This window comes from Homarus americanus, unplaced genomic scaffold (assembly GCF_018991925.1).
Source record: "Homarus americanus isolate GMGI-L3 unplaced genomic scaffold, GMGI_Hamer_2.0 scaffold824, whole genome shotgun sequence".
NCBI lineage: Eukaryota > Metazoa > Arthropoda > Malacostraca > Decapoda > Nephropidae > Homarus > Homarus americanus.
In genome coordinates this window covers 3,417,058-3,430,285 of record NW_024719328.1, presented here as the reverse complement: position 1 = coordinate 3,430,285, position 13,228 = coordinate 3,417,058, and the positions used below count along the sequence as shown (strand labels likewise).

Sequence of the window (13,228 nt, the reverse complement as noted above, 5' to 3'; positions counted from 1 at the left end):
TTAGATCATTCCCAGAGTGCCCCCAGTTGAATGCATACTTATCTTGGTTTAGTGTACTGTATCCATACTGCTCCCAACTAGCCATTATGCATATTGTTTTAACATCAGTATTCATGTTTGTTTTAAAAGAATTTTACTCCCAAGAAAGTGAAAATCATAGCTAGAAATGCTTTTAAGTTGAAAATTGGAGTTAAGAATGAGCAGGTTTTGTGTTTAATTATTTGGAATGATTGATATACTGTATTGATATTGAAACAGTTTATTTAGCACAAAAAAAATGCTAAGAGTTGATAATAACAATATTAACTTGGCTGTGGTGATCAAGTATGTATTACTAGAATATAACAACCTATTTGCAGTGCATAGTGATGTAATGTTATGAAATATCTGTAATTATGGGGATTAGCCCACCCGGGCGCAGGTCACTGACCCACATCGGGGCCTGGGGGCAAAAAAAGTAATAATAATAATAATACATAGTACAGTGGTCCATCCATTAAGAGCGATTCAATTTACGAGGTTTTGGTTAATGAATTAGCTCCCATAAGGATTTTCAGTTCTATTAACGACAGCCTTACGAGAAAAACACTTTGTTGTGCGCATCAGCTCATATACTAGTCTGCTAATGCAGTTTTTGGTTCTCTTTACATTTGTCTCCAGTGGAGTAACTATCGAGAAAGTTGGTCTCGTGAATATTTTTTTATTTTTTTTATTAAAATTATAGGTCATTCTGAAATTTAGTTAACATGTTGATAATATGTTTTTGTGTGCCCTCCAGCTGATCTAATCGCCCAACAACGCTTCTCGGTTTAACTTTGTTTACAGTGGAGTGAACTTCGAGTTTGTTGGTCTCTTGAAAATTTTTGCTTTTTTACATTAAAATTATTGGTCATTTTGAAATTTAGTTCACATATTGATAATATACAGTGCAGAAATTATTATGAAACATGAAGAAGGCATTAGAACCAATGCACTCTATAAAGAACATGGCATGTCATCATCGACTGCCTCTACAATCGGCTGTTGATTATGTAAATAAAGCTGCTGGGAATACAACACATACACACCTCAAAGTAAGTTAAAATACAGTATTCTATTGTTTTTTATTTATTAATATACACTATACAGTACAGTACTGTATTTAGTTTATATTTAATGTTTTGTTAATTCTATTACTTGTATACAGTACAGATACACCACCGATTTTCCGGAACCTTTGGTTCCCGAGAACTGCTGGATTAACAGAGGTCATAAATAATAATTACCGTATTTTCGGCTTGGAAGACACTGCACCGTGGAAGACGCACCCTGATTTTGGAAATGTAATTCTAGGAAAAAACTTTTTATACTTACTAACCGACACCAGTGAAACCGTTGCTTGATATACAGCCCTTTTGGCCCAAGTACACACACCTCTTTGAATATCATCACTTAGAACTGATTATCAGTCGTCATTTTCATCAATTTAAAATAATAAATCCGTATAAGGTGAAATCTTTAATACAGCACTCGTTTTATACACCTGGTCACCTCCGCGTCTAGCGGGCTGTAGTGTTTACATTCTTTCTCTTGTTTTTGTCGGTATGACAACGACGGGAAATATTTTCCAACAGTACAGTGAGTTCTGCTATAACGCGTGTTTTGATAACGCGAATTTGCTCTAACGCGATTTATGAATTAGGAACGATGTTTGTATAACGCGAACGCTTGTTTGCTATAACGCGATTTTTGTTTACTATTTCTCCAATTTTGTGGTATTAACTGTGAATATGGTAAAGAAGAATATCTCCAAGAAGCGTTCTGGTGATAGAATTCCCGGTGATGATCGTAAAAGAAAGGATATAACACTTGAAGAGAAGCTCGATGTTATCAACCTCAAAATCACCCTTCTCCCCCATCAAGTTACAATCATATTTTTTCAAGGTAAAGTGTAACATTTACTGTATGATTTCATTATTAGATATGAATGTAACATTTATTTAGACTGCTATCCTTTGTGTTAGGCTAACTACTAAATTTTTTCGATTTCGAGTAATCTGCACCTAACCCTGTTTTCTCCATAAGCCCTGTTATTTCTATTACGCGATTTTCTATAACACGGTATTTTACAAGAACACAATTATCGCGTTATAGCAGAACTACCTGTAGAAGGTAAGCAAATCTAAACATGTATATCAACGTCTAAATAAAACAATCTTTATTTAAAAACAAAAAAATTAAAATAAAAAACTCGGTAAAAATGAGATGAATTAAAATTTTTGGTAAGCAAACAATAAAAAAAAAAAAAAAACTGTAAATTTCTAAATATCATGTCCAGTAAAACAGTCAAAAGCATTAACAAGTTGTCTTCGGTGCCAGCCATAGCATTACTCATACCACTTCAGGTATTGATGGACGTTTCATCCTTGCAGTCGGCGTCATATTCCCCTCTGTCATCCATTTATTCCTTTGCTCCCTCATGTTATTCTTAAAGGGCTTATTAATGCCGACATCTAGTGGCTGTAACTGGGAAGTCGGGCCACCAGGAATTACTGCCAGCTGTGTGTTGAGCCCCTTTGCTAGCCTTTTGGTGTTTTCAGTCCTGTGAGCACTAAACTGATCCCATACTAGCAGTGAATTCTTTCGTAGCAGACCACCAGGACGCTTAGACCACACTTTATCCAACCATACTTTGACACCTTCTCCATCCATCCATCCCTTGGGTTGTACAATGACATGAATTCCATTTGGCTGTCTTTCTTTCGGTAATGTTTTTCTCTTGAAAATTAACAGAGGCGGTAGTTTGGTCCCGTCTGCACAGCAAGCTAAAACTACCGTGTCGTGAGTTTTCGTGTCCAGTGGTTTTAACAATCACTTTTATTAGATGGCATGTCAAAAGTCAAAGGCACTTCATCCATATTCCCAATTTGACTGAGTGCGGGACAACTGTTTTCTAAAATTAATAATAAATTTATGGAAATCTTATATTTTCTCTTTGTATTCTGCAGGCATTTTCTGAGCTAACTCTGTTCTTGTTCACAAACTTAAGCCATTTTGTTTCATGAAGCAAAACCACCAACAAGCAGTTCCTTTGAAGTCATCCACCCCTGTGAGTGCTGCAAACCTTCTTGCTTCCAAAATGATCATCTTTGTCGTCACTGCCAAACCCAAGTTTCTTTGGTCTAATATCCATGTTTTCAAGTTTTCTTCTAAGTCTGGCCATTTTGCTGGTACTGTATGAAGATTATTCTTCTGTTAATTCTCTCTCTTATAATTCTTCCTCCTGCTTCCTCCACTGGCTAATCATCATCTCAGTAGGTGGTGGTCCGAAGTTTCTCTCTGTTGCCCTGTTTCCATGTTCTTTGGCATATCGCACTACTTCAAGTTTAAATGCGATATTATATTTATGTCTCCTTGATACACCTGCCATAGATGAGGGAGATAATTTGCAGGAATGAAAATGGCTTGTGACACCAGTGAAGGCCTGGTAGTGAACAAAGTTCTAGACAACCATTAGTAATTCCTCAATAAATGACGCTGCTGCACCACTGCCATTAGTAAACAAACCACACAGCAGCAAGGGTTGTGTAGCTGCAGCCGTTTATTTTTTTACATACTGAGTAAGTAAATACTGTATAATCGTATTTTTTGCAGTATAGCAACAATACAGGGGGTGTATTAGTTCAATCAATTGTTTTATAGTACTGTATAGAGAATACAGTGACCCCTCGGTTAACGAACTCAATCCGTTCCAGAAGGTCGTTCGTTAACCGAAAAGTTCGTTAACCGAAACCATTGTTTCAATGGGTTTTTGGGTAATTGGTTCCAGCTCACCGAAAATTTCCTAAATTCAACAAAAATGGTAGAAAAGTTCACTTACTTTGAGGTGTGTATGTAGAAGGCTCCTGGATGATGATGATGATGATGGGATTTAGAATGGGGGTGGAGGAGAAGGAAGAAGAGAAGGCATTGGGGTGGAACAGAAGTCACCCCATGGCACCATTTCACCCATAAAATTTTAGTTCTCTTGGTGTAAGTCAAGATTATTTTCTTTAAATCAACACTGCACTGCATTATATATTGTCAATATGTAAAATATATTTCAAAATGACCAATAATTTGCTTGGAAACACAGAAAAAAGCGTTTAGTTGAAGAGAGTCTCAAGCAAGATGTTACCTCCAGTGAAAACAGAGAGAGACTAACACCTGTTTGCTGTGTTAAGAGGCTGGATGCCGCGCATTAAACTAGTCACTTTACCTTCAGTTATGTTCAATAATTGTTAAAATGACTAAAAAATTGAATATTAAACTTTTAAAATTATTGAATAGTATAAACTTCTTGATATTTACTAAAATAGTAAGGAATTTAAGCCCTAGAACCGATTAATGTATTGGCGGACTGATACTAAAGCTGGTTGCCCGGTCAGTGCAAGCGAAAACATGTTGAGGTCGGTTCGTAAGAAATTCGTTAACCGAATTTTTGTTCATTAACCGAATTGAAGATCCATATGGAAGGCAGTTCGTTAACCGAAATTTCGTTAAACGAGGGGTCACTGTACTTGTAATTGTTAAGTACTATAATGAGGTAAGTCTTTGTAAGGGGCTGATTTCAGTTGACCCTACCGAAACCTCCGCTACAACTATCATCTAGCGTCCTGGAAGACACGTAGTAATTGTCAAGGTATATTTTTGTAAAAAGTGAGTCTTCAAACCGAAAAATACGGTAAGCAATACACCTTTGACCCACTAGCTATACACCTCCCGGTATATTTAAAGCTCCATGGCTGCTAGAAACTTAAATTAAACAAATATTAAATGTAAATTAAATGAAACACAGGTTGTGTAAATGATGCAGGTTTATTAATTACTGGGGGCTGTCTGTTTCATCTTGGACTTGTAGTGTTGCAGGGGGGCACCTCTGGGGTACTTGTTGAGGCCACAGGCTTACTGCCCTGACACACATTCTTCTTGGGTAACTTTTTAAATGTATCATCTAGACAAACTTGTTTCATGTGCTTTGATCTTTCCCTTTGCAGTTTTTCATGTAACAAATATTCGTTAGTTCTTGTTCTGTCACGAAGGAACGTTGCTCTAACTCTTTGATAAACTGATCCGACAACTCAATTAACCTGTCAATAGAGACTTTCAGCTTCATCCGTTTCCTCTTCATTACCTTCATTGTTTTTTTCAGGATTCAGATCAATATCTACAATTTCAGAGTCAGAATAGTGATGAACAACCTGTACATCTTCGTCTACACTCATCCTCTCTGTCAGATTTTCTTCACTGAGCTGACTTCCTACCTCGTTGGCCACAGATCCTGTAATACCTCTTGCATACTCTAGCAAGTCTTGAACAACTCCCTTCTCTTTTGAGACACAAAACCCTGTAAGTCATTGTCTTCACTTTCCTCAAGGGGATTTTCAAATATCATGGCAGGCCACAACTTATGCCAGCCTTTTATTAGTGTTGATGCTTCTATCTTGTCCCAGGCACTTGCAATAAACCATAGTGCATCTTTCATGTTAAAATCTTTAATAAAGGTCTCTACAGGCTTGCCAGCATTTACCACATCTAACATACGTTTCATAAACAGTGAACGATACTTGGCCTTCAGAGAGAGCAGTATTCCTTGGTCTTTGGGCTGGATCAGTGATGTTCAGTTTGGAGGAAAATACACTGTTCTTACACATGAGTTCAGATTTGGTGTGAGCTGAACAGTTGTCCAGAATAAAAAGTATTTTGCAATCATCTGGTTGTCCAACAGATTTGCAGTGTACTCTGGCTTCTGGCACAAAATACTTTCCAAACCACTCTTAAGGTAAGCACGGTGGTAATCCAGCCTTTTTTTATTGCCACAGTATGTCACTTGGTAAATTTTAACACCTTTCAAGGCTCTAGGACATTTACTTTTACCTATAACCAGTGGCTTACATCTGTGTGTGCATGCTGCATTTGAGCACCCTAGGATGGTAACTCGATCCTTAGACTGCTCGAATCCTGTGGGCTCTTCCTCATCCTCCGTTAATGTTTTTCGGGGTGTACATCGCCGATACAATGCAGTTTCATCTGCATTATACACCTGCTTGGCAGCTCCTTCCTTGTTTGCAGACCGTTTTTCACCACAAACCTCGCACATTGCAATTCCATGACACCTCTTAAACCTTTGAAGCCGTCCTTCACTATAGCCAGTTATGTTCTAAGTTAAGTTCTTCATGGACACCTTTGCCTGTTCCATTATCATGCTACCTGACAATTCCTTTCCTTCAGTTCAATGTTGTCAAACCCATTCCATCATCACTCTATCATGTTCAGTACTCTTACCGTCTTTCAATGTTTTTCTAATGGTCATTTGCTTCTTGGAATCACTTTATGCATAGAATCTCATTACATTTTCTCTGCTTCTTTATATCATACACAGTTGACGAACCAATGCCATACTGATGACTAAGGCCCGGATGTTTAGGCACTAAAAAACTTCAAAATAGGCAGGCAAAAAGGCAAAATAAAGTGGCAAAATTGGCATTTATTCCCAGAGCAATTATAGAAATAAAACTAGAAATATAACTAAGTACATAAAAGTTCCATAAATAATTCTTCCTTAAAGTAGACTAGCTTGGGATTTGCTGTTTTGTGTATTTTTCCAAGAATAACTTCAGAGACTTGTTCTCCAGCTTCCACAACGGAATACAGTACCAGCATCAACAAAGGCTTTACACAGATCTAATGAAAAGGTAGACTTGCGGCTGGAGGATGCACTGAATGTGGTCAGCAGACTCGTTTGCTGGCTTCCTGGTTTCGTTTTCTGAGCAGCAGTTTCATGTTTAGCGGTCTGCACATGCTGTGGAACGAAGTACTTTTTCTCGAAATTCACTGCTTTTTCACAGACTTTGCAAAATAGCACTGATCCATCAGTGGAAGAAATGTCACATCCAAACTCCTGAACAAGATCATTCAGCTTCTTGCCAGATGGTGCACTAACTTTGGTCATTTTTATTTTTTTAGAGCGCTGCCCTCAGAAGTCAGGTCTGCTGTTAGCCTAGTACTGTACTGAGGCAGTGCGTCGTCTCATGCCTACAAAAGCAGTGTTGCCAAGTTTTATGGGTGTGGTTTGCTAAGTTTTATGGTGTACCGAAACTTTAATTTCGTGTTTGGAGTGTTACTTTGTGGAAATATGTGCAAAAAACACAATAGGCTATTATTTAGTAGAATAGCCATTATCACACGCAATTCCCTAAAAAAGGCATTTTATGGCATTTAGCCTAAACATCCGGGCTCTACTGATGACACACCTGTCACACCGAAACACCACGGTCAAGTTTTCTCCAGAGTTCCACCTTATCTTGTATCGATATGGACTGGAGTTTTTGCTTTACACTACCATTGACACTTGTACTTGCCTTTGAAGCCGTAGCTGGGGTTAAATATATCGAAAATAAGCTGAGAATTACACAAAATCGAGGGGCTACCACCAGCAACTGCAGAGTAAACAAAGTGCGCACAGTTAACACGTAACTCCATCTCTGGGCGGCCCAGTAAACTAATCTAGATGTCGCAGGAATTTTGTTGGGATTAAAAGAGGTGCCGGAAAATTGGTGGTGTACTTGTACCTTGTATGTACTTTTTCTGTGAGTTGGAACCAATTATCCAATATCCCATTGAAATAATAGTTTCAATTAACGACTGACTCTGTGGAGCCAATTGTGCACGTTGATGGAGGGACCACTGTACCGTAAATAAAATATATAATAAAAAATTAAATAATAATAATAATACAGTAATAATAAAGAACCATAAAGAATTTCTTTTTTTTTAAAGATCAAAAGTGAGAAATGATGTGTGTGTGTTGTGTTGTCAATAGTAACAGAAAATTTGAGACCCTACAATTGTGTGTAAATGTGGCAGAAAGTCAGATCATTAACCTGGGACTTGGTCACAATTTTCGTGATGCCATATGGCAGCAGGGTCTACCATTAGACAATACATTATGCTTCCAATATCTTCCCAGGCGGTAGTACCTCCCTGTTTGGTAGCTGCCTATCTACATATTGTATTTGGTTCCAGTTTTCCACGCATGGGGATGGATTAGGGAAACCTTACCAGGTCATTTAAGGGCCAGTACCTATTATGTAACCTACACCACCTAACCCCATCCCAGTATGGGTTATTATTGGAAAATGCATTTTAAAATTACTAATTTGACAAGACATTCTTTATGCGATGGCTGGTTTCATTTCCTTGGCCCTGAACTTCGCTTACAACTTCCAACAGTGGAATGAGAAGAGTTGCAGGGTACATGTGGCTACATGCACATTTGTTCCATCATTCATTTGTATTATGAACAAACAGTGCAGGGGTTCCACAGATTCTGTATTGGTGAGTTAACTACAACTACTATACAATGACATAGTGGCAGAAGTTTTTATCCAAGGCCTACCACCTGCAATGCAGTGGTTCTAGTGGATACAGTGCTTTCCTGTTCCAAGGGTCAATGGTTAGAATGCCAGGCACTCCCAGTTTACCCAGCTGTGTAACGGGCCGAGTTTTCTCTTTTCAACAATTTACCATCCAGCTACTGTTTTCTGTTAGTATTCTATTTACTCATATACTTATTTGTTCTGTGTAGCATTCCTCCAATGAGTACCCTGTTTAATATACTTATTCTCCTTCCATTCTTTACATATATATTTATTCTTATATGTTCTTACTTATATTCTTATATGTTCTTTACCTCTATATACCTTATATTCTCATATATTCTTATATAAGTAACTCTTATGCTTCTCTACTTATGTTTTCCAAGTCAAGGTTCTTCCTTTTCATTTCCTTTCATATAGATTGTATTCTCAGTTTCAATGTTCTTACCTTTCTGAAGTATACTTTGTTTTAGGTCTTTCTTATACATGGGTTAGTCTGGGGAACCATGTTATTCTTTGTATAACACTTTTTATACTTACAAGGGGTAGCTGCCACCACCCAGACTTTTCATTATATAACAGAACTCATGGAAGGGTTTTGGGTAGTGTGGTAGATGTATAGGCACGTGAGTAAGTATTATTTTCTGGGAACCAATGTTTAGAAGGAGTAGAGTGGTGATACTCAGATTACTAACTCAATATTTATTAATACAGTGAGTGGAGAAGATGCATCTTAGATTCACTCAGGCTAAACAGAACCGAAATTAACTTATTAAGTCATCAAACACTTCAAGAACTTATTACCTCGTTAAACACCTCTAAATATTCATTACTGTATTGGACACTGTTGTAGTATTTCTGGGACAAGTAAGATTTAGAAATGCTTACACACTGTCAATGACCCTGGACCCGCAGGTCTTACTTTAACAAGGAACAAATTATCTTCTCAATTCGTGGTTAGAACCTCATACTCTCAGGTTATTCTTTCATGGGTACTACAGATGAATACATAACACACTGGGCAATTCCACAATTAGTAACATACCATAATTCTTATCACTTCACAAGGAACCACCTGGTACCTTGACCTCTCATTCAGGGGTTCAATACTTAACCTGGGATGACTATATTTCTGCTAGTCATCCCCAAGCATGGATATTAATACGGCTCCATACATATAACCAAGAACAGTAGGTAGACCATGATATATGACCGAGTCAGTGGGCCAGAGTTGTTTACAGCGACCGCCAAGCTGAAGGCTCGCTCGCTAGGTGCACTCAGGGAGGTTGACTCGTTACACACTGGCAGAGTAGTGAGGGCGCTTCCCGGGGGAATCGTGTCCTGGGATTCTAAATGCGCCCCCTTAGAGACAGTCTTCAAGAACCATCTTGCCCATAGGTAGCTATCGACCCTCAGGAGAATTGCTAACACATCCGCGTCTGTAGACGTGGAAGAAGAGTCACGAATGCGTGAATATTTAACTTCACTATACAAAACATACGTCTGGCACCGGTTCAGACGATAGCTAGAGCTCTACTTTACTTGACTTAATTGGCACTGAAGGTACTGTTGAAACATGAACACTGATATTCGCAAAAATGACTAAGTTAAACTGAGTTAATATGGCGGCGTGGAACACACGTGAACATACCTGTAGACGTGGAAGAAGAGTCACGAATGCGTGATTCTCCCTCGTGTAGAGGTATATAAGTGCCCCCGCTGGGCAGCTTGGGCCTCCATATTCATGCCAGAAAGGTCAATCTTACCAACAACATACCTTCTCTACCATGTTGGATCACCGTATATTTAATTATGAACTCCGGTGTTCCGGATCAGGGTAATTTCCTATGTCTATTCATATAATCTAATCAGAGGTTGAGCTTGCCAGGAAAAGGTGGAATATACACGTTGATAACAACAATTCTGCAAGCTCAGGCCTGCAGCGAACAAGGAACTATTCACAGGGAGACGTTAGATCTTGGAGATTATACCAGTTGACAGAATAGTTCAGGAAATTAATGACTTTCTTAAATAGATAACTGACACTAATTAACTATAAACATCAGATTCTCTGATGTCGGGGCGACAAAATGATCTTCACTTGCCATTCATGCAGTATTACCCATTCAGTGTGGCCATGCCTCTGGCAATTGTCAAATGAAATTCAGACTAAAGAGAATTAAGAGTCAAGTACTGTACTCAATAAATTTTTTTTTTTAGTTTATATTGTACCTCATAATAAAATGAATGCTGTTTAAGGGCATGCTGTACACAGTAATATATTACATTAGATATGAAATTAAAATATATGAAAGCACAAGTGGAACAACCTGACATAGTTTTAGAGTCCAGGTCTGAATAATGGTGCTTTATGGAGAAGGGTAGGTGAGGTATAAGAAAATAAGAGTTTGCAATAGGCCGGTTAGCCTGTGCATGCCAGCAACTGTCAAGAGTTACAACCATTCTATCGTCCATGAATCTATCTAGCCTCCTTTTAAAACTTTCCAGTGTCCCAGCACTTACTACAAAGTTGCTAAACTTGTTCCACTCATTTACCACCCTATTTGTGAACTAGTTTCTTCCTATCCCTCCTAAACCTAAACTTATCCAACTTAAATCCGTTGCTATGAGTCCTATCCTGCTCGGATATTATAAGAACTTTATACTGTACAGTATCTTCTTTATTGACTTCTTTCACCCACTTAAATACTTCTATCATATCTCCCCACACTCTTCGTATTTCTAGTGAATGCAGGTTTAGTTTCTTTGAGATATCGTGATAGGGAAGGTTTCAAAGTCCCAAAATCATTTTTGCCATTTTTCGCTGCACCGGCTCCAGTAAATTAATCGAGGTGCGACCTTACTAGCACAAGAAATACAGTAATTGCAATACAGTGAGTTCTGCTATAACGCGTGTTTTGATAACGCGAATTTGCTCTAACGCGATTTATGAATTAGGAACGATATTTGTATAACGCGAACGCTTGTTTGCTATAACGCGATTTTTGCTTACTATTTCTCCAATTTTGTGGTACAGTTGGGTATGCTATAACGAATCTAATTGGTTCTAGAACCTTGTTCGTTATACCATTCGTTCGTTATGGGATTAATCCGTTCCAGGCCCCTAAATACAACCACTTAACACTGAAAAATATAATATAAAATTATAAAAATTGTAAAAAAGTGCATAAATATGCATCTAAACCCCTGAAATAAAGAATATCATTAATATTTGTAATAAAAAAACAATAAATTGAAAAAAAAAAAAAATAAAAAAAAAATAAATAAATAATGTTCGTTGTAGGAGTTTCGTTCGTTATAGCATTCTCAATTTTATAGGTAAAACCGTTCGTTATAGGAATATTCGTAGTAGGATCCGTTCGTTATAGCATACCCCACTGTATTAACTGTGAATATAGTAAAGAAGAATATCAACAAGAAGCGTTCTGGTGATAGAATTCCCGGTGATGATCGTAAAAGAAAGGATATAACACTTGAAGAGAAGCTCGATTTTATCAACCTCAAAATCACCCTTCTCCCCCATCAAGTAAAGTGTTACATTTACTGTATGATTTCATTATTAGATATGAATGTAACATTTATTTAGACTGTGCTATCCTTTGTGTTAGGCTAACTACTAAATTTTTTCGATTTCAAGTAATCTGCACCTAACCCTATTTTCTCCATAAGCCCTGTTATTTCTATTACGCGATTTTCTATAACACGATATTTTACAAGAACACAATTATCGCGTTATAGCAGAACTACCTGTATGACCTCTGCACTCTTATTATTTACACTAATGGATATAAAACCTAATACTCTGTTTAACCTTATTTCGAATATTAAGACACTGTTTTCTAGGCCGAAGGTCCGGGCTTCAAGTACCCCTAAGTCTCTTTCACAAGTCGACTTCTCTTGGTTGAAGTTGTTAAGGCTGTACATTATACATTAACAGTACTTGTTCTTCCAATAATAAGTACGCTGCACTTGCTGGTGTTGAATTTCATTTGCCATTTTTCTAACCACTCCTGCAGTTTATTTAAATCCTCCTGTCGTGCAATTGTGGCTCTTGGATCACTCAACGACTGCCCCGGATTCAGTAGATACCCAGCAGGGATCAATATATGAAACGATGGCACCGATTCGGCATGATTAATCTGCTCCACTCCCTCGTGGAGCCAGACCCCAGACTCACCATGTGTCTGGCTACCACCGATCACAGCAACAGTCATGAGGCCCACTGTTCTACCCTGGGACGCTTCCTGGAAGTTATATGTCCACAGTGTGTTGTAATTTGTATGTTGGGGATAATTAGCAGGAAATAATTATCCCATGTTGGGTAGTGGACCCATGTATCTGCTGGTTTCAGTATTAACGTGTATGTTGTGAGTGCATCTCATCTGCACTACTAACAGTCAGTAAGTTGTGTAAAATACCTTGTAATGTGTGAGAAGTAAAGTTGTCCACTTGGGACTAGGAGTAAAGTCTTGTAACTGTAATGAGATGTACCACTAGAAGATGTGGGTGAAGTAGAAGTACCCACTTGGAGTGGCAGCAAAGTAATCTACAAGGAGTTGCCATGTACTATGTATTGTGAGTAGGGCCAAGGAACCGGTCCTGCTAGGTAATGTAATGTTGTATGCAGTAAGAGTGTAATATCTAAGTAATTGCTGTTGAGTAGAAATAAGAAATACTGAGTTTGCAATAAGCCCAGGAGTTACATCTTGAAGTTATATGTTAATAATATCTCTTTTTCCCTTTGATTCCATATTAATAAACCTGTTCTTAGAGTATTTTAGGAGTATTCATTTCTCCCACAGTACAGTCGG

At 38.0% G+C, this 13,228-nt stretch overlaps 1 protein-coding gene across 1 annotated transcript; it reads right to left on the bottom strand.

Annotated features, from left to right (window-relative positions):
- Positions 1 to 9,512: 9,512 nt before the first annotated feature.
- LOC121860034 lies at positions 9,513 to 10,535 on the bottom strand. The gene is made up of 3 exons (XM_042357050.1): positions 10,519 to 10,535; positions 10,048 to 10,130; positions 9,513 to 9,835 (listed from the first exon to the last, which is right to left on the bottom strand). Exons 1-3 carry the CDS (start codon positions 10,533 to 10,535, stop codon positions 9,555 to 9,557), a joined length of 381 nt encoding a protein of 126 aa, XP_042212984.1. The 3' UTR covers positions 9,513 to 9,554.
- Between the last annotated feature and the right edge of the window lie 2,693 nt (positions 10,536 to 13,228).

What these genes read in the sequence shown, in the direction of transcription:
- LOC121860034 (XM_042357050.1), bottom strand. An exon ending in CTCTTCTTCCACGTCTACAG is followed by an intron (nt 9,836 to 10,047) that starts GTATGTTCACGT and finishes CCACGTCTACAG; the next exon opens with ACGCGGATGTGTTAGCAATT.